The following is a 22,388-nucleotide window of genomic DNA, read 5'->3' as shown; positions in this document are numbered from 1 at the left end:
CTAACGTAGCAACGCCAAGACCGGGGCCAACACCTTTGTGAAGACCAGAGGAGCAGAGGCGAGACCAAAGGGTAACGCCGCAAACTGATAGTGCTCCTCTCCCACAGCAAAGGGGAGGAAATGCTGGTGTCGGGCACATATTGGAATATGCAGGTAAGCATCTTTGATTGCGATAGAGGCTCAGAAATCCCGCTCATGTAGGGATGGCACTACCATTTGAATGGATTCCATTCTAAATTTCTGTACCCGCACAAAACAGTTCAGGGCCTTGAGGTATAGAATCGGATGAACCTTGCCCTCCTTTTTTGAGACCATAATTCAGTTTGAAAAAAAAAACCTTGAAACCGTTCCGAAATCAGAAGTGTGACAATCACTCCCTGAAGTAACAGGTCCTGCAGAGGTCAGACGCACATTGGAGGGAAAGAACCTTTTCGGAGAGCAAGAATGAAACTATCTTGTAACCAGACAGAATTACTTTGTGGACCCATTTATCGTTCACCAAGGAAGTCCACGGGCCCCCACCCCAGGCATGGTTGAGGGTGCACCTTAATGCTGAAGGAGCCTTGATTGGGGTCTAAAGAAACCTGCTCTTGGCTTGCCAGATCAGGGCCGCTTGAAAGGTCTTGAAAGGTTTGGAGCTCTTGTCAGTGGCCCGATGGACCAAAAAGATTTTTGCGTGCCGAGAAAGAAGTGGCGTGTCTACAACTCTCTGCAGAAGAAAAGTACTCTCTCCCCATGAGGGGAACGGTACTGAAAAACGTTTAGGAACCACATAGGGACCTTTGGGCGCTCCCAATCATTGTAGACAAACTTGTCAAAATAGGAGGGATAAGGAAACACTTTCACCTGCGAGACGGCTTGTAAGCACCAAAAGGAACAGCCACCTCTGCTGTATCCTCCATCTTCAATGTCACCCACACAGATGTAACAAGCGCATCAACCAGTGATTTCTTGTGCACAATGTGCACCACTGCCATTGTGGAGGAATCATCCTCACTATCTGACAGATCAGGGAGCTTAGCAACAAGCCCTGTAGGGTGGGCCACGACAGAGCCAGATTCAGAAACTGACTATATAGGCTTCTATATTATATTCTATATTATTGGCCAAACTCTGTGTAAGTCCTTCTACTGATATCAAAATAACATGCTTAAAGCCAAAAGTGTAATGTATTATTGTGAAAATAAAACATTCAGAAAAATGTTCCCTTTAAATTATAGACTCGCGGTGGAAGGAGGAGGAATGATACATCATTTGATGAGCATGACAAACCTTACGTATGTGACAGTAAGTAGTGATCCCCTTTTTGTGCTCTAACTTTGTTCCTATGTGCACAGCTTGATACCCATCAGTAAGAATCATAGCTTTGTCATTTTTTATTTTGTTTTTGTACTGCTTTACTTGGCTGTCTGCTAGCTTCTGCTTGCTTTTATTCTTAAGGTTGCTTAGATTTGCAAAGCTTAGTGCAAGTGTAACAATATCTGAAATGCAAGTTGCTTCCAAATTTATCCCTACTATAAAACTACTACTAAACCTACTTTAAAACTCTGTTGTGAAAAATCAACAATAAGCAATGCACAATCTAAAAGTATCGTTATATATGAAAGTATTATAAAATCACGGTAGACACTAAGATTTGTACCAATTAAAGAGAAATACATTGGATGCCACAGTGGACTCTTGAAAAGAATAGCTACCTGGTTGTCAAATTGATGCTTTCACCTAAAGTGGAACTTTTGTTCCACTTGTTTGGCTGTACTTCTGTGGATCACAGGAGTGTAGTTTGTTCCACACCCCTGTGTCCTGTTTTCAGCAGACAGCTGGCTGATGTCACTGAGCCGGTCCAGGTCCAGAGCCTGAGCCAACCGCTCCCGACCCCTTCAGCAAGCGCAGAGGGTCAGAGCAGACAGCGGTGACTGACAGTCACCAACTCTCTGCTCAAGGAGCTCTGAGAACCAAGCGATCAGTGGTGTTTGATCACTTGGTTCCCAGCCTTGGAGCCATGCACCTAGGTAAATATGATTCAAAAACAAAACAAATTCCCATACTTCTCTTTTAACAGGTAGGCTAGGTTCACACTAGTCTGCATGGTAAAAACAGCATTTTAATGTGCAGGTTAGTTCAGTATTGGCTTTGGGAGGGAGTTGTGCGATTTTCAACATTATTTGTCACATAATGACACTTCATTCATGTAACTGCACAGCAGCACAATAATGAATTTTTTTTTTCTGCACTGCAATTTACATCACACGAGCAATGTGGTGGGAACAGGGCATCTCGTTTGTAAAGGTATATCATGATGCCATGAGAAATGTTATTGATGAAATCATTCTCGATCTATATTTATGTGTATTAATACAAAGGTTACAATTTTTTTGTGACTATAATCATCCAGTATATCCTTGGCACCTGAAAAATCCCACAAATACCAATGTTAGTATAGATATGAACTCTAGAGATATAAAAATAATAATATACAATAATAGGGAATTTACTTCCATTCCATATGCCTTTCCTCACCACTGCCCAGCTACCTATACATATATCCTTAGGTCTACAGATGCACTGCCTCAAGTGTGGTTACTTTAAAATCTTTATTCAGACTTTTCCCAACAATACAATAATTTATAGTTTAAGGGCCAATTCACACTGACTTAAAATGCTCTGTATATTTCAATCCATTTTAGTCACGTTTTAACACGCACTGACGTCTGTTAACATACATTTTGACATCAGTTGACCTACATTTTGCATTTTAGTGCAATGCAAGGTTATGGTGCGCATAGGACACATTGGAAATTATTGGTTTTTTTTTAAATTGGTATTTCAGGTGTAAAGTCCTACAACTTAACAAAACCAAAACAAGAGGTCACAATAATGGCACAGTCGCCCACACAGGGGTCATGAAAAGCAACAAAATATAACTTCAGATTCTAGGCGACCACAATGAGACTAGCAAAAACATCTAGGCGTGGCTCAAAGTCCTAAAGATACATCTTCTTGTATATGTCACTGATGCTAATATAAGAAGGGAGTGTCCCCAGTAACACCCCTATCTCTATGGTAACCACCAAACAAAAAAAAAACCCAAAAGAAAATATATGCATTATGGTTTATTTAAAATAGATGCTGTAGTAGGGCCGGCCAGCCATTTGGACCACAGTTTATCCTATTTCTTTGGACAGCCCCTATTAACATAGGTGTCTTTATCCAAAGGCAGATTAACATTAATCAAATTGTAAAGGGAAATAACTGCGCTAAGGTGAACAAAAAATCAGAAAAGCAGCGACTTCAAGTGCGACCACACCCTAAATAACATATAGAAAAATAAGTCGCGCTGCGTGATGTGGGTAAACAAATAAATGTCCAAACAAATGAGTGTCCCAAATATCAAGTTGAACGACGTTGGAAACAAAGAGTAACTCCACAGTCTCTTTAGGAAATGCGCTTACCAAATAGCCATTAAAAATCAGCAAGATTCATGAGCCAAGGTGCAGTCACAGATCTGGGAGATTGGAGTGATCAGAGTCCTCAACGAATGGTGTTAGTGGTGTACATAAAAAAGAAAAACTTGCATAGTGTGATACCGTACAAATAATGATCAAATCATAAGTTCCACCACCAAGTGAAATCCCTTAACAATTGTGCAGCAGCTCACCAAATAGAAGAAAATAGTGATCAGTGAAACCAAGTATCAGGGAGCGAAAAAAAATAGAGGGAGGAACCTCCACCAATTGCAAAGCCTCTTACCGGAGTTAACAAAAAGTGCAAACAAGGTCAATCCAAAAGAGAACCAATAAGCCAAAAGAATCACTCAGGTGGCACTGCAAGCCTCTTACCAGAAGAAAGATAGTCTGTGCAGTATGATCTCTTTATCGCATTCCCTTCACAGGTGTAGCTTCATGACCAAAGGCATCAATAATATTCACTGTAAACTCAGTGTTTAGAGAAAAAGCCCCAATAGTGTAATAAAGTCTGGACAAATTTATTGGATAAAAGAAATACACTTACAAACAAAAGTCGATAAAATCGTGTGGGATGGAAGGCCGCCGGCCGGACGGCAAAGCACATCCGTTCCTGGGATAACTTCCGGGATGACGTCAGCACGCCGCGACCTAAGGTTTATTTTATCCAATAAATTTGTCCAGACTTTATTACACTATTGGGGCTTTTTCTCTTTTACTCTGGCTGGTGCAATATACTCTGGCACTGAGTTTACAGTGAATATTATTGATGCCTTTGGTCATGAAGCTACACCTGTGAAGGGAATGCGATAAAGAGATCATACTGCACAGACTATCTTTCTTCTGGTAAGTGGCTTGCAGTGCCACCTGAGTGATTCTTTTGGCTTATTGGTTCTCTTTTGGATTGACCTTGTTTGCACTTTTTGTTAACTCCGGTAAGAGGCTTTGCAATTGGTGGAGGTTCCTCCCTCTATTTTTTTTCGCTCCCTGATACTTGGTTTCACTGATCACTATTTTCTGCTATTTGGTGAGCTGCTGCACAATTGTTAAGGGATTTCCCTTGGTGGTGGAACTTATGATTTAATCATTATTTCTACGGTATCACACTATGCAAGTTTTTCTTTTTTATGTACACCACTAACACCATTCGTTGAGGACTCTGATCACTCCAATCTCCCATATCTGTGACTGCACCTTGGCTCATGAATCTTGCTGATTTTTAATGGCTATTTGGTAAGCGCATTTCCTAAAGAGACTGTGGAGTTACTCTTTGTTTCCAACGTCGTTCAACTTGATATTTGGGACACTCATTTGTTTGGACATTTATTTGTTTACCCACATCACGCAGCGCGACTTATTTTTCTATAAACATTAATCAAATGTTTCCAAAACTCTGGGAGGGAGAAATAGCCTTTTTTCATGACATAGTTATGGCTTTGCGGGCATTGAAAAGAAGTAAATAAGCATAGTCCTCCCTGCAACTGTGGTGATCAATTCCTCCACCAACCAAATAGACAAAGACTTACAGAAGGCTTCAGGGAGATCTTAGCAATGGAATAGTAGAGATCACCCCTTCCCAGTATTTGAGAATAATCGGGCAGCTCCAAAAGACATTTGAGAAATCAGCAGGGGAGTGGTCACATCGCTAACATTCCTGAGAAATCGATGGGTTCATTTTATGCAGTCTATGCAGAGTAAAATAAGTTTTATGTACAATTTTAAATTGAATGAGCTTGTCTCTTTGGGAGATGGCAAAAAGGAAGGTCCCAAATATCTTCCCAATCCTCATTGTCAAGCTCAGGTACATCCCTCATCCACCTCTGCCGAAGAGTGCATAGGTTGGGGAAGGAGACCAACAGGAGATGTTTATATAGCGCAGGTAGGTTTCTCTGAGCACTCGGTCCAGATTACATGTTCCAAATCAGATTGCTTCAGCCTTAGGGGGGTGTTAGAAAATTCACTACTGAAAGAATGGGAAAACTGAAGGTATCTGAACATGTGAGAGGTCGGGATGTTATAGTCAGTGGAAAAAGATGTAAAGGACTGCAGGGAGCCATTGGCAACTATATGGGAGACAAGTGTAATTTTATATTTAGCCCATGCTTGTGGATCTGGTAAGTTATAAAAACGTATTTTGAATTGGATTACGCCACAGAGGAGTATTCGGAGATATAGTATCATGCGGTGTATCTACATATGCTAGCCCCACATTCTGTGCTTTAAGAGTGGTGACCATGGAAGGGGTTAAGAGGTAAGTGGCTTTGAGACCATGAAAGAGAAGGTGTTGCAGGGCCTCCAAGGAGTTTAATACTGCTGCCTCCAAAAACATAGAGTTATTATATTTATCAGGCCATAACCACCACCTAGCTGTTACCAGCTGTGCCCCCAAATAGTATTTGTAGCAGTCTGGAAGGGCTAAGCCCCCCCCTAGATCTCATCATAATTTCAAATTTGTACCGTGGGGAATGGGATCCCCATATGAAGGAAGATAAAGGTTGATTTAGCTGTAGAAAAAAGGATTTCAGGATCCCTTTTGGCGAGTGTCGGAAATTATTGTTTTTCAGATGCCCTTCCATTGATCTGCATTTTACAGCTGTGCTAAAAGGCACTGGTGTGAATTGACCCTTAAACAGTTTAGGTCCTCCCTATATCAGTTTTACTGCTACAGGGCAGCACCTATATATGTGATCCGACACTTCCAGGTAGGGGCCGCACACATGCGCCGATGGCCGCTTGCTCCCCGCTGTGAGTACACACATCATGAGGAAAAGACACAGAACTGCGATCTGCCTAAGTAAACAAGGCAGATCACTGTTCTGACAGGAGGGAAGGGATGGAATTTGTGTCCCTGCAAGGCAGGGAACAGATTATATCTCTTACACTAGTAAAAGCACCTCCCACAGTACAGTAAAACACTGACTAGGCACACAGTTAACCCTTTGATCGTCCTAGATGTTAAGCCCCTTCTTAGCCAGTGTCATTAGTACAGTGACAGCACATATTTTTAGCGCTGATCACTGTATATTAGTATCACTGGTCCCCCAAAAGTGTGAGTGTCAGAATGTCCGCCGCAATATCGTAGTCCTCCTATACCCCGCTGATCGCCACCATTAAAAAATATATAAAAAGATCCCATAGTTTGTAGAGGCTATAACATTCACGCAAGCCAATCAATATACGCTTATTGGGATTTTGTTTACTAAAAATATGTAGCAGAATACATATTGACCTAAACTGATGAAGAAATTTGATTTTTTTTTTTCAATTTTTTTTATTGGATTTATAGCAGAAAGTAAAAAAATATATATTTTTTTTGTTTTGATTTTTAATTGTAAATTGTCAAAAAAGGCATACATTTTATTTAGGTACAGTGATGCAATTGTCAGTTAAACAGGGTTCATACACATTTTTACCAATAAAATTCCATGACTTTTCCATGACTTCACGTAAATATTCATGACCTAAAGTTTCATGAAATGTCTATGTATACATATTAAATAAGAAGAAAATCCATGTCACACCCAGCATATTTTTACTAAAATAACATGATACAGTAGATGGTCAGAGACTGCGGACATGATAAAAGAGATGGTCAGAGACTGCAGACATGATTCAAGAGAAGGTCAGAGACTGCGGACATGATAGAAGAACACTAGGGGGGCCGGAGAGCACAGGGGAAGCAGAGAGCACTGGAGGAGCTGAATGGCACGGGGGGGGGGGGACTGGAGAGAATTAAGGGGGGTTTAGAAAGCCTTGCAGGGGGGTTGGAAAGCGCAGGGGGGGGGGTGGAGAGCACTGGGGGGAGCAGGGAAAACCAGGGGGATGGAGAGCACAGGGGGAGGGGGGGAACTGGAGAGCACTGTCTTGGGGGGGGACTGGAAATCACTGAGGGGGGAGCCAGGGAGCACAGGGGGGTGGAGAGCCCTGGGGGAGCCAGAGAGCATGGGGGGAATGAAAAGCACTGTGGGGAGCTGAAGAGCACCGGGGGGGGCTAAAGAGCACTGAGGGGGGGCTAATAGCACTGGGGGGGGCGTTAATAGCACTGGGGGGGTTATTAACACTGAGGGGGGGCTAAAGAGCACTGAGGGGGGCCAGCAAAGGAAGTTGTATAGGAGGGGGATGGGACAGCTGCATATAGATGAATTGCACTTTCCATATTTCTCCTGCAGCCGCTGAGAGGAGGAGTAACAAGCATTCAGCGACAGCAGGAGAAATATGGAAAGTTAAATTCATCTATATGTAGCTGCCCCATCCCATCCCCCTCCTATCCAGCACACAAAACAAGGCTGCTCAGACACTCTCACCGACCTTCTTCCTGCCGCTGCAGCTGCCTTCTTCACACGGAGATGCGGGCGGCCCGGCGGACACTGGCCTGACACCCCCCAGTGCGGCGATGCGGGAGGCCCAGCGGGCACTGGCCTGACACCCCCCAGTGCGGCCTGACACCCCCCCCCCTCGGTGATGCGGGCGGCCCGGCAGACACCGGCCTGACACCCCCCCCGGAGACATATTTTCTAAATTAAATAGTTGCACAATATTCCATGACTTTTCCAAAATTTTGTGGGGTTTACTCATTTTTCCATAACTTTTCCAGGCCTGGAAAGTGTCATGTCAAAATCCCATGACTTTTCCAGGATTTTTATGACCGTACGAACCCTGGTTAAAGTAATGCAGTGCCGTATGGCCTGGTCATGAAGGGGGTCAATTTTCCGGAGGTCAAGTGGTTAAACTTCCTCCCAAATAAAGACCAGCATAATCAAAACCAATAAAGCCTAATCCAATCAGCGGGGTGGAATTCCTTCCTGATTACCCAGGAAGCAATCGGATATTCCCTGGATCAACTGCCCCTGGTGATGTCATCTTTAAATGTGCTTATCCAGCTATATTGTATTATATGCATTTAGTAATGTATCCAGCTGTTTTTATTTTTTTAAGAATCTACTGAGCTGGCCAGAACAACTTCTTGAGGGAGTCTGTTCCACGTTTTTACAGCTCTTACTGTGAAGCTTTTTCTTATGTGGTTGTTAAATTTCTTTTCCTCCAAACGTAAAGAGTGCCCCCTTTTCCGCTGCAATGACCTAAAAGTCAATAAACCAACACCAAGTTCACTATATGGACCTCCTATGTATTTATACATGATGATAATATTCCTCCTTAATCGCTTCTTCTCAAGAGAGAATATAGATTCAGTTCTGCTAATTTTTCTTTATAGCTGAGCTCCTCTATGCCTTACGCTTATTATTAGTTTACTTGCCTCTAGTTTGTAGATATCCTTTTTGTAAACAGGTGCCCAAAAATGTAACTGCATATTCCATATGAGGTCTTACTAATGAGCCTATACCTATTTTAATACAGAAAAGGGTTTTGCTAGTTTGAGAAACTGCAACTTGGCACTGCATTGGCACTATTATTAGGCGAATCATCTACCAGAACACCCGGGTCCTTCCCAACCATTGACTCCCCCCCAGCTGTCCTGGAATTGCATGTTTAGCCATGTTTTACATTTATCGACAATAAAACTCATTCCACATAGATGCCAAATGAAATGGTGCATTGAAGCTGGCTTGTAAGTTGGAGACATCCTGTAAGGACTTTATTCCACTGCATAGCTTGCTGTCATTTGCAAAAACTGAAATGATACTTTTAATCCAAAGCTCCATATCATTTATAAATAAGATAAAATGTAGGGGTCACAACACTGGGTGCTCCACTAATAATCTCAGACCAGGGGTATCAAACTTAATTTCATCATTGGGCACATCACCATTATGGTTGCCGTCAAAGGGCCTGTTATATATATATACATTTCTAGGGCTTTTTTCTCCGAGAGGTGCAGGAATTCAACCAGCCCACACCCCACACTGAATGGTGCCAAATTGCACTTACATTGGGAGAATCTTAAGGGGCAATAAATACCAGGAGTACGTTACGTGCAGAGTTTAAGGATGCACTATGTACAGAGCACAGTTTCAGGGGTTCCCTATGCACAGAGTGCAGAGTTGAGGGGTGTGCTACATATATAGTGCAGGGTTTAAGGACGTGCTATGTGCAGAGTTCAGGTACAAGCAGGGCCGCTGATAGCGGGGTACAACGGGGCCTTCTGTAGGGGGCCCGGTCCCGCCGGCAACTGTAGGTTTCACAGAACATACAAAGTGCAGGCACTTTATTTTTTCTTCTGCCAGTTTTCCGAGTTCCCCGCTGCTCCCAGGTGGTCTAACCATATATCCTGGGCCCCATCAGTTCACTCAGAGGGGCCCCGGAGGATTTTTTCTAAATCCTGCGGTCAGGCGAAATAACACCTTCCAGTCCTGGCGGAGTGATATCTGTCACAGGGCACATCGGCTGTCAGCAGCTTCTTCACTGACTGCCTCCTTTGTCAAGTAAGTGCTGAAGGAGAGGCGTAGGCTCAGACTGAGGGGAAATCAGCAGCAGCCAAAAGCCATTAAAGAACAGAGTGACAGTGTGAGGAAAGTGGGGACCAGCGAGTCTGCAGTGAATTTTGCCTAAATAAGGTATTTTTAACTAAAAACACACCCTCTTCGCCTAGGTCATGCCTCTGTTGCACATGATTGATACAGCAGCTAAATTTGATCATCATCATTACCATGTTAATGCAGGTGCATTGACCCACATCATCTGTATTGTGTGATTATTATGATGATGATAATAATGATAATCACAGGACAGAGAAATGCATTCTTAGGCCTCATTTAGGGCCCATTCCCACTTGACGCTGCAGATATGAGTCTCCTGTGCAGGGCCATCTTTTACCAGCATGGGGATGCCGGTGTCCTATTCATTTCTATTGGGACACACAGTTGCATGGGTACAACCACTGTGTCCTATTCCAACATGCAGGTAGATGTGGGTCCTAATAAAAATTAATAGGAAGCTGGCACGGGGACACCCACAACACTTTGTGCATCCCTATACTGGTAAAATACAGCTCTGCACAGGAGGCACAAACCTACACTTCATGTGAATGGGCCCTAACACTTGTGTTTAGGGGGTGGAAAAAAAACATTTCAAGAATGTGTTCAAGAATCTGCTGAGCTGGCCAGAACAACTTCTTGAGGGAGTCTGTTCCACGTTTTTACAGCTCTTACTGTGAAGCTTTTTCTTATGTGGTTGTTAAATTTCTTTTCCTCCAAACGTAAAGAGTGCCCCCTTTTCCGCTGCAATGACCTAAAAGTCAATAAACCAACACCAAGTTCACTATATGGACCTCCTATGTATTTATACATGATGATAATATTCCTCCTTAATCGCTTCTTCTCAAGAGAGAATATAGATTCAGTTCTGCTAATTTTTCTTTATAGCTGAGCTCCTCTATACCTTACGCTTATTATTAGTTTACTTGCCTCTAGTTTGTAGATATCCTTTTTGTAAACAGGTGCCCAAAAATGTAACTGCATATTCCATATGAGGTCTTACTAATGAGCCTATACCTATTTTAATACAGAAAAGGGTTTTGCTAGTTTGAGAAACTGCAACTTGGCACTGCATTGGCACTATTATTAGGCGAATCATCTACCAGAACACCCGGGTCCTTCCCAACCATTGACTCCCCCCCAGCTGTCCTGGAATTGCATGTTTAGCCATGTTTTACATTTATCGACAATAAAACTCATTCCACATAGATGCCAAATGAAATGGTGCATTGAAGCTGGCTTGTAAGTTGGAGACATCCTGTAAGGACTTTATTCCACTGCATAGCTTGCTGTCATTTGCAAAAACTGAAATGATACTTTTAATCCAAAGCTCCATATCATTTATAAATAAGATAAAATGTAGGGGTCACAACACTGGGTGCTCCACTAATAATCTCAGACCAGGGGTATCAAACTTAATTTCATCATTGGGCACATCACCATTATGGTTGCCGTCAAAGGGCCTGTTATATATATATACATTTCTAGGGCTTTTTTCTCCGAGAGGTGCAGGAATTCAACCAGCCCACACCCCACACTGAATGGTGCCAAATTGCACTTACATTGGGAGAATCTTAAGGGGCAATAAATACCAGGAGTACGTTACGTGCAGAGTTTAAGGATGCACTATGTACAGAGCACAGTTTCAGGGGTTCCCTATGCACAGAGTGCAGAGTTGAGGGGTGTGCTACATATATAGTGCAGGGTTTAAGGACGTGCTATGTGCAGAGTTCAGGTACAAGCAGGGCCGCTGATAGCGGGGTACAACGGGGCCTTCTGTAGGGGGCCCGGTCCCGCCGGCAACTGTAGGTTTCACAGAACATACAAAGTGCAGGCACTTTATTTTTTCTTCTGCCAGTTTTCCGAGTTCCCCGCTGCTCCCAGGTGGTCTAACCATATATCCTGGGCCCCATCAGTTCACTCAGAGGGGCCCCGGAGGATTTTTTCTAAATCCTGCGGTCAGGCGAAATAACACCTTCCAGTCCTGGCGGAGTGATATCTGTCACAGGGCACATCGGCTGTCAGCAGCTTCTTCACTGACTGCCTCCTTTGTCAAGTAAGTGCTGAAGGAGAGGCGTAGGCTCAGACTGAGGGGAAATCAGCAGCAGCCAAAAGCCATTAAAGAACAGAGTGACAGTGTGAGGAAAGTGGGGACCAGCGAGTCTGCAGTGAATTTTGCCTAAATAAGGTATTTTTAACTAAAAACACACCCTCTTCGCCTAGGTCATGCCTCTGTTGCACATGATTGATACAGCAGCTAAATTTGATCATCATCATTACCATGTTAATGCAGGTGCATTGACCCACATCATCTGTATTGTGTGATTATTATGATGATGATAATAATGATAATCACAGGACAGAGAAATGCATTCTTAGGCCTCATTTAGGGCCCATTCCCACTTGACGCTGCAGATATGCGTCTCCTGTGCAGGGCCATCTTTTACCAGCATGGGGATGCCGGTGTCCTATTCATTTCTATTGGGACACACAGTTGCATGGGTACAACCACTGTGTCCTATTCCAACATGCAGGTAGATGTGGGTCCTAATAAAAATTAATAGGAAGCTGGCACGGGGACACCCACAACACTTTGTGCATCCCTATACTGGTAAAATACAGCTCTGCACAGGAGGCACAAACCTACACTTCATGTGAATGGGCCCTAACACTTGTGTTTAGGGGGTGGAAAAAAAATTTTTTTTTTACCTCCCCCACACACTCAACCTTATACTGCAAAACAGCAGAGGATGGATACTATATGCTGTGGCCATGATGCTATCTTTTCATGTGACAACACTGAAGAAAGTACACTTTGCTACAATGTAAAGTAGTGAGTGTACAGCTTGTATAACAGTGTAAATTTGCTGTCCCCTCAAACAAACAACCCACAGCCATTAATGTCTAAACCGTTGGCAACAAAAGTGAGTACAACCCTAAGTCAAAATGTCCAAATTGGGCCCAATTAGATATTTTCCCTCCCCGTTGTCATGTGACTCGTTAGTGTTACAAGGTCTCAGGTGTGAATGGGGAGCAGGTGTGTTAAATTTGGTGTAATCGCTCTCACTCTCTCATACCGTACACTGGAAGTTCAACATGGCCCTTCATGGCAAAGAACTCTGAGGATCTGAAAAAAAAGAATTGTTGCTCTACATAAAGATGGCCTAGGCTATATGAAGATTGCTAAGACCCTGAAACTGAGCTGCATCATGGTGGCCAAGACCATACAGCGGTTTAACAGGACAGGTTCCACTCAGAACAGGCCTCGCCATGCTAAACCAAAGAGGTTGAGTGTACATGCTCAGCGTCATATCCAGAGGTTGTCTTTAGGAAATAGATGTATGAGTGCTGCCAGCATTGCTGCAGAGGTTGAAGGGGTGGGGGGTCAGCCTGTCAGTACTCAGACCAATATGATGCAGTGTGCGGCATATAGTCTATTAAATTGGTCTGCATCGCTGTCTTCCGAGAAGGAAGCCACTTCTAAAGATGATGCAAAAGAAAGCATGCAGTTTGCTGAAGACAAGCAGACTAAGGACATGGATTACTGTAACCATGTCCTGTGGTCTAATGAGACCAAGATAAATGTATGCGATTCAGTCGCTGTCAAGCGTGTGTGGCGGCAACCAGGTGAGGAGTACAAAGACAAGTGTCTCTTGCCCACAGTCAAGCATGGTAGTGGGAGTGTCATGGTCTGGGGCTGCATAAGTGCTGCCGGCACTGGGGAGCTATAGTTCATTGAGGCAACCATGAATGCCAACATGTACTGTGACATACTGAAGCAGAGCAGGATCCCCTCCCTTCGGAGACTGGGTGTTCCAAAATAACGACCCCAAACACACCTCCAATACAACCACAGCCTTCCTAAAGAAGCGGAGGTTAAAGGTGATGGACTGGCCAAGCATGTCTCCAAACCCTAAACCCTATTGAGCATCTGTGGGGCATTCTCAAACGGAAGGTGGAGGAGCGCAAGTTCTCTAATATTCACCAGCTCCGTGATGTCATCATGGAGGAGTGGAGGAGGACTCCAGCGGCAACCTGTGAAGCTCTGGTGAACTCCATGCCCAAGAGGGTTAGGCAGGGCTAGAAAATAATGGTGGCCACACAAAATATTGACACTTTAGGCCCAGTGTGGATATTTTAATTTATGGATGTACTCACTTTGTGTTGAGTTATTTTGAGGGGACAGCAAAATTACACTTATACAAGCTGTACACTTACTACTTTACTTTGTAGCAAAGTGTCGTCACATGAAAAGATATAATAAAATATTTACAAAAATGTGAGGGGTGTACTCAATTTTGTGAGATACTGTATGCTTATTGGAATTTTTTTTTACCAAAAATATGTATAGCAGAATACAAATTGGCCTAAACTGATAAAAAAATTAGATTTTTTAAAATGTATTTATTGGGAATGTTTTATAGCAGAAAGTAAAAAATATAGTTTTTTTTCTTCAAAATTGTCGCTCTTATTTTTTGTTTATAGCGCAAAATCTAAAAACCGCAGAGGTGATCAAATACCACCAAAAGAAACCTCTATTTGTGGGAAAAAAGGATATCAATTGTATTTGGGTACATCGTTGCATGACCGCGCCATTGCTTGTTAAAGTAACGCAGTGCCGAATCGCACAAAATTGCCTGGTCATTAACCCCCCTGGCGGTATTCCTGAGTGTGTGCCAGAAAGAGACATCAGAATCGTCGCTGTCGTCACTTTCCATACTGGATGATGAATTTTCCCATGAATCGCTATCGCTCAGTTCTCAAGTAACTCAGTTTCTCTGTTGCTGTTTTAAAGTTAGTCTAAAAGCGCTTTTGCGCAAAAAGAACGCTTTTTGGATGCCATTTTGTCGTTCTCAATTTTCCAGGCACAAAGAACTGGAAAAGCACAGGCAGGGCACAGGAAAAGTCACCAGGTGCAATCCTGTGGTGAAATGGCATGATACAGTGTAATCCGTTAGGATCACAACTTTGTATCATGTCATTTAGTGTATTTACATTTTTAAAACTGCCGCCGGTTCCACCCCCTGCGTCGCAACGCTCACAGGGAAGGGAACTAGAAGACAGGTGCTGGCATCGGCCGAGCGCACAGCGGGAGGACAGCGGGGGAGGACGGAGGGAGATCGCAGGGGAAGGTGAGTTTTAAAATGTAAAACAACAGATTTCTATGCAAAACAATGTACCGCTTTTAGCACAGAAATCTGGACATAATGAGACTGCCAGGGATATAAGGGTGTAAAACCTTCTGGAGCTAAAGTGGTTAATAACATTCAATTACAATATGACTCGTGTTATGATTGTATATTATTTTTTTTCTTTATTTGCTATTTTTTCCCCATGAAAGTGGCGTTACCCTTAAAATAAGGATGTGTGTGTTCCAGTGCATTTTGGAGCATTTTACCGCATTTCAGTACAGTACAGTGCAGGAAAAATGTAGCATATTTTACTTTTATTTCTGAAAGTGGAACTGACCACAATGGGGTGAACTATGCCATTGAAAACTATATGTCCTACTATCCATACCTTTTTGATACAGAAAAAAAAAAAACACACTGGTCTAAGTGGTGTGAACTGGCCTTTAAAATAATTGTTTTTATCTTTTCAGTGTGTGGTTGTTGTTGATAGCTAGCATTAAATGAAATCATGTTATGGTCACCGCTACCCAGATGTTCTTTTATATGAATATTAGTAATAAGCTCTGAATTGTTTAAGATTACCAAGTCCAGCAGAGCATCATTTCTAGTTGGGGCTTCTATAAACCATACCATAAAATTGTCTTGCAATAGGTTTATTAATATATGCCCTTTTACTGTTCCATCAGTATCATTACTCCAGTTAGTTAAAATCCCTGCTTATCACTGTGCCAGCCCCTTCTATCTTTGCAAGGAGCTGAATCTCCACCTCTTCATTAACACTGGGTCGGCTGTAACAAACTCCAGTTACTACATTTTGAAGCATGCACATCCATATGCAGCTCTGCCAATAGAGCTTCAGCAACATCACACTCTCCATCAACCAGGTCCTGTTTCACATTCTCTTTAAGATCAATTCTCACAGAGACAGGTACTCCCACCCTGTTTCTCCAAAGGGTAAAAGGCCCAATCATGTGAAGAATAAAGCCAAGATTAAGCAATACCAAATAAATCATAGTTCTTATGCACAAAAGCTTCAAACTCTCCTTTTTTTGCTTGCCAGACTTCTGCCACTGGTGAACAAACACTTTAGTTCATTGTTGCATTTTGCACTTGTGTTCTGCATATCTTTTTTTAGTAGTACAAACAATATTCTCATTGCCAGTGGTTGTTTTTAACAGAATAAACTCCTTATCGCCTGACATAGCCCTTCCCTCATTCCACACTGCATCAGTGTCTGACCCCTGAGTGACTTTTCTGCACTATTATAATTCTCCCTCCCCCCTCACTCCTCATTTACCTACTTACCAACAGACATACTTATATAAGAATCCTGTTGGCAAGTGGTTGATACCAGGATTATGGCTGCACCTACAGCCTGGTATCATTTTTTTCAGCCGGCAGCTGGCTTTCTTTGTACAAGTGATCCTGGTGGCTAATTACTTTTACAGTGCTCTAAAGTCAGGTGGAATGGGAAGCCCAGGATCGCGGTCAGCATGGTTGCCCACAGAGGAGACAGAAGAACATCTGTTCCCTGATCTCTTGATAATAGACCCCTGATGTCTACCAAAGTGTACCTGTCCCCTGCCCTTGTAATAGAAATAAAGTTAATAAAAAGAAAAAGGAATATTTCTAGGGCCATAATTCACAATAAACTCTAAACGCATAACCTGCAAATGCTTTTAAAGCATCACCTATGGACAATTTTAGGTACCCTAGTTTGTTGCCATTTCACAGACAAGAACAATTTTAAATCTTTGATGTGTTTGATATCTGTTTATTCAATGTAACATCATCTTTTAAATCTTCCCCAAAAAAATTATGGTGTGTTTGTGTGCACTAAAATTCATTTAAGTGTATTTTTTCCTAAAAAATGTGGTTTGATAAAAGGCTAGACAAATATTGTGTGACATAAAAAATGCAACACCATTTTATTTTTCAGGGCCTCTGCTTTCAGAAAATATATAATATTTGGGGGTTCTAAGTAATTTTCTAGCAAAAAAAAATCCCCAGTATGCAAGTGGTTAAATATTATTCTAGTTGTCCCATAAACCTCTCTCCAAGCACAGAAGACCCCCTTCCATTTAGGTGCAAACAATCTTTTACCTTTAGGTTGTACCCAGATCCTTCTCTTACACTTGTGTACCATAGCCATGCATTCACTTCTCTAATCCCCCCTGTATTGTGCATGGCACATGCAATATTCCAGAGAATATAACTTTGAAGGTCCTTCTTTTTAACCTGCATCTTAGTTCTTTTAAATTAATTCTTAGGGATCCTTCATCTTCATGTATTCTATAAATGGTTCCAACATTGACCAAGACAGCTGGGTCATGTCCAGCCTCTTCCAGTAATTGGTCAACCCCGTCTAGCGCCCATTAGCCTAATTACAATATTATATTATTACTATAAAAAAAAACAATTTGTCCTGAAAAAGACAAGGTATAAGCCACCTAGATACACAAAGTACAAACCTGATTCCAAAAAAGTTGGGACACTGTACACATTGTGAATAACAGAATGCAATGATGTGGAAGTTTCAAATTCCAATATTTTATTCAGAATACAACATAGATGACATATCAAATGTTTAAACTGAGAAAATGTATAATTTTAAGGGAAAAATAAGTTGATTTTAAATTTCTTGGTATCAACATATCTCAAAAAAGTTGGGACAAGGCCATGTTTACCACTGTGTGGCATCCCCTCTTCTTTTTATAACAGTCTGCAAACATCTGGGGACTGAGGAGACAAGTTGCTCAAGTTTAGGAATAGGAATGTTGTCCCATTCTTGTCTAATACAGGCTTCTAGTTGCTCAACTGTCTTAGGTCTTCTTTGTCACATCTTCCTCTTTATGATGCGCCAAAAGTTTTCTATTAGTGAAAGATGGCAGAAAAGCATATTTCTCTTGTCTGAGAACTGCATTGAGAAGTACAGTATTACTTCAACTGTATTCCAGTATTTGCCTGTCTTCAGAAAAATTCTCAGAAATCTTTCATTAAGGTTTTCATGTTATAAAGTTTGAATACAATGTCATATATATAGTTATCATTGTAATAACATATTCCACAGATGTTTTTTTCTTAATTTTTTCCAGAAAAAAACCCAAAAGAAAACATGAACAAAAAAAACCTTTTTCCCCCAAATTTTCAGGTTTTTTTTCTGGGCCTTCCCATCTCTAAGTATACATCCGGTTAGCTGTTTTTATGATCGTTTCAGGAGCAGTAAAATTCTATTGTGTATTCAAACATTTTTTCTGTAGATGGGGTTACTGTTTTATGGGGGTTCTGCGTATATGTTAAAATGTCCAAATTTTCTTAACTTTTTGTATTATTTTAATTTTAATAACTAATCTGGCTATACTAGGTTGCATTGAAACAAATAAAATGTTGGTTTTTAACTTGTTAAGGTCTGTCTTCTCTTGAGAGGTAACACATCATTAAAGTCGCCAGTGCCTTTTATGGACTGTTTTTCAGTGTGCCGATTAACATTGCAAGTAGTTTCTAGGGGTTCAAGCTTTTATAAATTGTTATTAGTAAGGCTCCACCTGTGTTCATGGAGATATCTGAATTTATAAAAATATGTAAGAAAAAGGACTCGTGGGAATATGTGTTAGTTGGAAATGGAGTATTTTTAGGGGGTATATTATTCCTAAATTGTAATGTACCAAAAAAAAAAAAAAAAAAGCCCAAATATTCGCTGTCAGTATCTAAATCATTTTCAGCTCACATTCAAAGCAAATGGTGGTTTATGTAATAAATGCTGTAGTCATAACTTTTGTCTGATTGGGCTAAATTTTGGTTTAGTGCCATCTCATATACAGTGCCTTGCGAAAGTATTCGGCCCCCTTGAACTTTGCGACCTTTTGCCACATTTCAGACTTCAAACATAAAGATATAAAACTAATTTTTTGTGAAGAATCAACAAGTGGGACACAATCATAAAGTGGAACGAAATTTATTGGATATTTCAAACTTTTTTAACAAATAAAAAACTGACAAAATTGGGCATGCAAAATTATTCAGCCCCTTTACTTTCAGTGCAGCAAACTCTCTCCAGAAGTTCAGTGAGGATCTCACTAATGATGATAAATAGAATCCACCTGTGTGTAATCAAGTCTCCGTATAAATGCACCTGCACTGTGATAGTCTCAGAGGTCAGTTTAAAGCGCAGAGAGCATCATGAAGAACAAGGAACACACCAGGCAGGTCCAAGATACTGTTGTGGAGAAGTTTAAAGCCGGATTTGGATACAAAAAGATTTCCCAAGCTTTAAACATCCCAAGGAGCACTGTGCAAGCGATAATATTGAAATGGAAGGAGTATCAGTCCACTGCAAATCTATGAACACCTGGCCGTCCCTCTAAACTTTCAGCTCATACAAGGAGAAGACTGATCAGAGATGCATGCCCATGATCACTCTGGATGAACTGCAGAGATCTACAGCTGAGGTGGGAGACTCTGTCCATAGGACAACAATCAGTCGTATACTGCACAAATCTGGCCTTTATGGAAGAGTGGCAAGAAGAAAGCCATTTCTTAAAGATATCCATAAAAAGTGTCGTTTAAAGTTTAAGGATTAAAGGCTAGCGCTGAGGATTATAATTATACTTATAATTATACTGATACCACTGTATAGTGGGCTGCTGCTGGTATAAAAGGTGATGTACCTTCATAAAGTGTATAGTGCAAAAGTATACCTGCGCTGCTACCAAAACAAACTAATAAATAAATCTCAATAATTATTGTGTATAAATAGTCTGTGTAAAGTGCTAGTGCTCAACTTGAAATACACAATCCTATATCTTAAATACCAATCAATATAAAAATATACATAAATACAAATTTTTTTACGTGAAATAAATAAATGTGAATAAAAATCCTTCAATTAACGACGTGCTGAAATAGTGACAGTCTTTGTGCAAAGTATAAGTCCAAAGTGCTGCGTGCTCATAAAACAAGTGCCGGTGCTCTCTCTACATGGGTAGGTGCTCCCCTCCTGGACCCCTACTCACCAGAAGCCAAATAATACACCGCCTTCAAAAAATATCCTTAGGTGGGACGAGCCTTATTGGACCATCAACTCAATGGCTTTACTGTAGATCACATCATCCAGGTGTTTGCTCAAAAAAAGGAAAGAGATGCTGGCATCGTGAAGTATGTAACTACTTTATTCGATGCACACAATACAAGATACACTTACAATATGGCAAAGGTTCAAACGCCTAAAAGTCATCCCACGGGTTGCCAATCCAAACGACTGTACTTACTCCCCGTGTCCCCGTAACTCGGAAGGTGGATGTATTCCGGCGTAGTGCGTACTCGGACGGACAGCTTGACGCGTTTCGCTCCTCACACAGAGCGTTATCAAAAGCTTTTGATAACGCTCTGTGTGAGGAGCGAAACGCGTCAAGCTGTCCGTCCGAGTACGCACTACGCCGGAATACATCCACCTTCCGAGTTACGGGGACACGGGGAGTAAGTACAGTCGTTTGGATTGGCAACCCGTGGGATGACTTTTAGGCGTTTGAACCTTTGCCATATTGTAAGTGTATCTTGTATTGTGTGCATCGAATAAAGTAGTTACATACTTCACGATGCCAGCATCTCTTTCCTTTTTTTGAGCAAACACCTGGATGATGTGATCTACAGTAAAGCCATTGAGTTGATGGTCCAATAAGGCTCGTCCCACCTAAGGATATTTTTTGAAGGCGGTGTATTATTTGGCTTCTCGTTTAAAGTTTGCCACAAGCCACCTGGGAGACACACCAAACATGTAGAAGAAGGTGCTCTGGTCAGATGAAACCAAAATCAAACTTTTTGCCAACAATGCAAAACGTTATGTTTGGCGTAAAAGCAACACAGCTCATCACCCTGAACACACCATCCCCACTGTCAAACATGGTGGTGGCAGCATCATGGTTTGGGCCTGCTTTTCTTCAGCAGGGACAGGGAAGATGGTTAAAATTGATGGGAAGATGGATGGAGCCAAATACAGGACCATTCTGGAAGAAAACCTGATGGAGTCTGCAAAAGACCTGAGACTGGGACGGAGATTTGTCTTCCAACAAGGCAATGATCCAAAACATAAAGCAAAATCTACAATGGAATGGTTCACAAATAAACATATCCAGGTCTTAGAATGGCCAAGTCAAAGTCCAGACCTGAATCCAATCGAGAATCTGTGGAAAGAACTGAAAACTGCTGTTCACACACGCTCTCCATCCAACCTCACTGAGCTTGAGCTGTTTTGCAAGGAGGAATGGGCAAAAATTTCAGTCTCTCGATGTGCAAAACTGATAGAGACATACCCCAAGCGACTTACAGCTGTAATCGCAGTAAAAGGTGGCGCTACAAAGTATTAACTTAAGGGGGCTGAATAATTTTGCACGCCCAATTTTTCAGTTTTTTATTTGTTAAAGTTTGAAATATGCAATAAATTTCGTTCCACTTCATGATTGTGTCCCTGTTGATTCTTCACAAAAAAATTACAGTTTTATATCTTTATGTTTTAAGCCTGAAATGTGGCAAATGGTTGCAAAGTTCAAGGGGGCCGAATACTTTCGCAAGGCACTGTATACAGTGTAAAAATGAACAGTTTGTTCTAAACCAGTGGTCTCCAATCTTTCTAAACCAATGGCCAGTTTACTGCCTTCAGACTTTATAGGGCCTTGACTGTGGCCAGTGGGAATAGACACTCCCCCTAGCATCATGGCAGTAAATAATGCCCCATTATTGGTATCAGTTTGAGGAGTAGTGCCCCATCGTTAGTGACAGTGGGATGAAGAGTACTAAGTCATTGGTGTCAGTGGGAGAAATAGTACTGTGCAAGGGCTGGCAAGCAAAGGGCCACAGTTTAAAGACTGCTGCTCTAAATTAAGCTTTATAGGGGAGTTACAGAGTCCATATGAAGGTATTGGGTAAGAATGATACCAAGTAAGAATTGATAATAAGAATTCAGAATAGAAATATGGAATCTATTAAGTTGTAATGTTTCAGGGGGCCAGTAATGTTCCACATTAGTTATCAGTGGAGGTTAGGGAGGTTTTAGCTTCCGGACGAAAGACATTCATACATGATAGATGTTTTCACCATAGGTTTTTTGTGGCTCACTATTAATGTTGTTTGTAACGGTGTTATGGAAGATGTTGGGTTTGGATGTAGGTTGTTGTTAATAGTATGTTTAGGCAGAACTGTCATTTGAACTGCATGTAGTCAAGTTTTTGGATGATGGTGTATATGAGCTTTGAGTTGTTTTAGAAATAACAGTCTGGGCTTCATTTTAGAAAAATCACAACTCTAACCCAAAAACCTTGAAAAGCTGTAAAATCTACATAAAAACAGAATGCGATGATTTGCATATC

At 41.6% G+C, this 22,388-nt stretch overlaps 1 protein-coding gene across 6 annotated transcripts in view; it reads left to right on the top strand.

Annotated features, from left to right (window-relative positions):
* The window catches only part of DPF3 (double PHD fingers 3), a 491,728-nt gene that overhangs the window by 300,644 nt on the left and 168,696 nt on the right, over positions 1-22,388 (top strand). For all 6 annotated transcript variants that reach the window (XM_082275031.1, XM_082275032.1, XM_082275035.1 and 3 more), the window contains exon 6: positions 1,221-1,287. In XM_082275031.1, coding sequence (XP_082131157.1) covers positions 1,221-1,287 — 67 coding nt within the window. The remainder of the gene's footprint in view (positions 1-1,220; positions 1,288-22,388) is intronic.

Source organism: Pelophylax lessonae, assembly GCF_965119305.1.
Source record: "Pelophylax lessonae genome assembly, chromosome: 13".
Lineage (NCBI taxonomy): Eukaryota > Metazoa > Chordata > Amphibia > Anura > Ranidae > Pelophylax > Pelophylax lessonae.
This window is presented reverse-complemented; position numbering and strand designations above follow the sequence as displayed.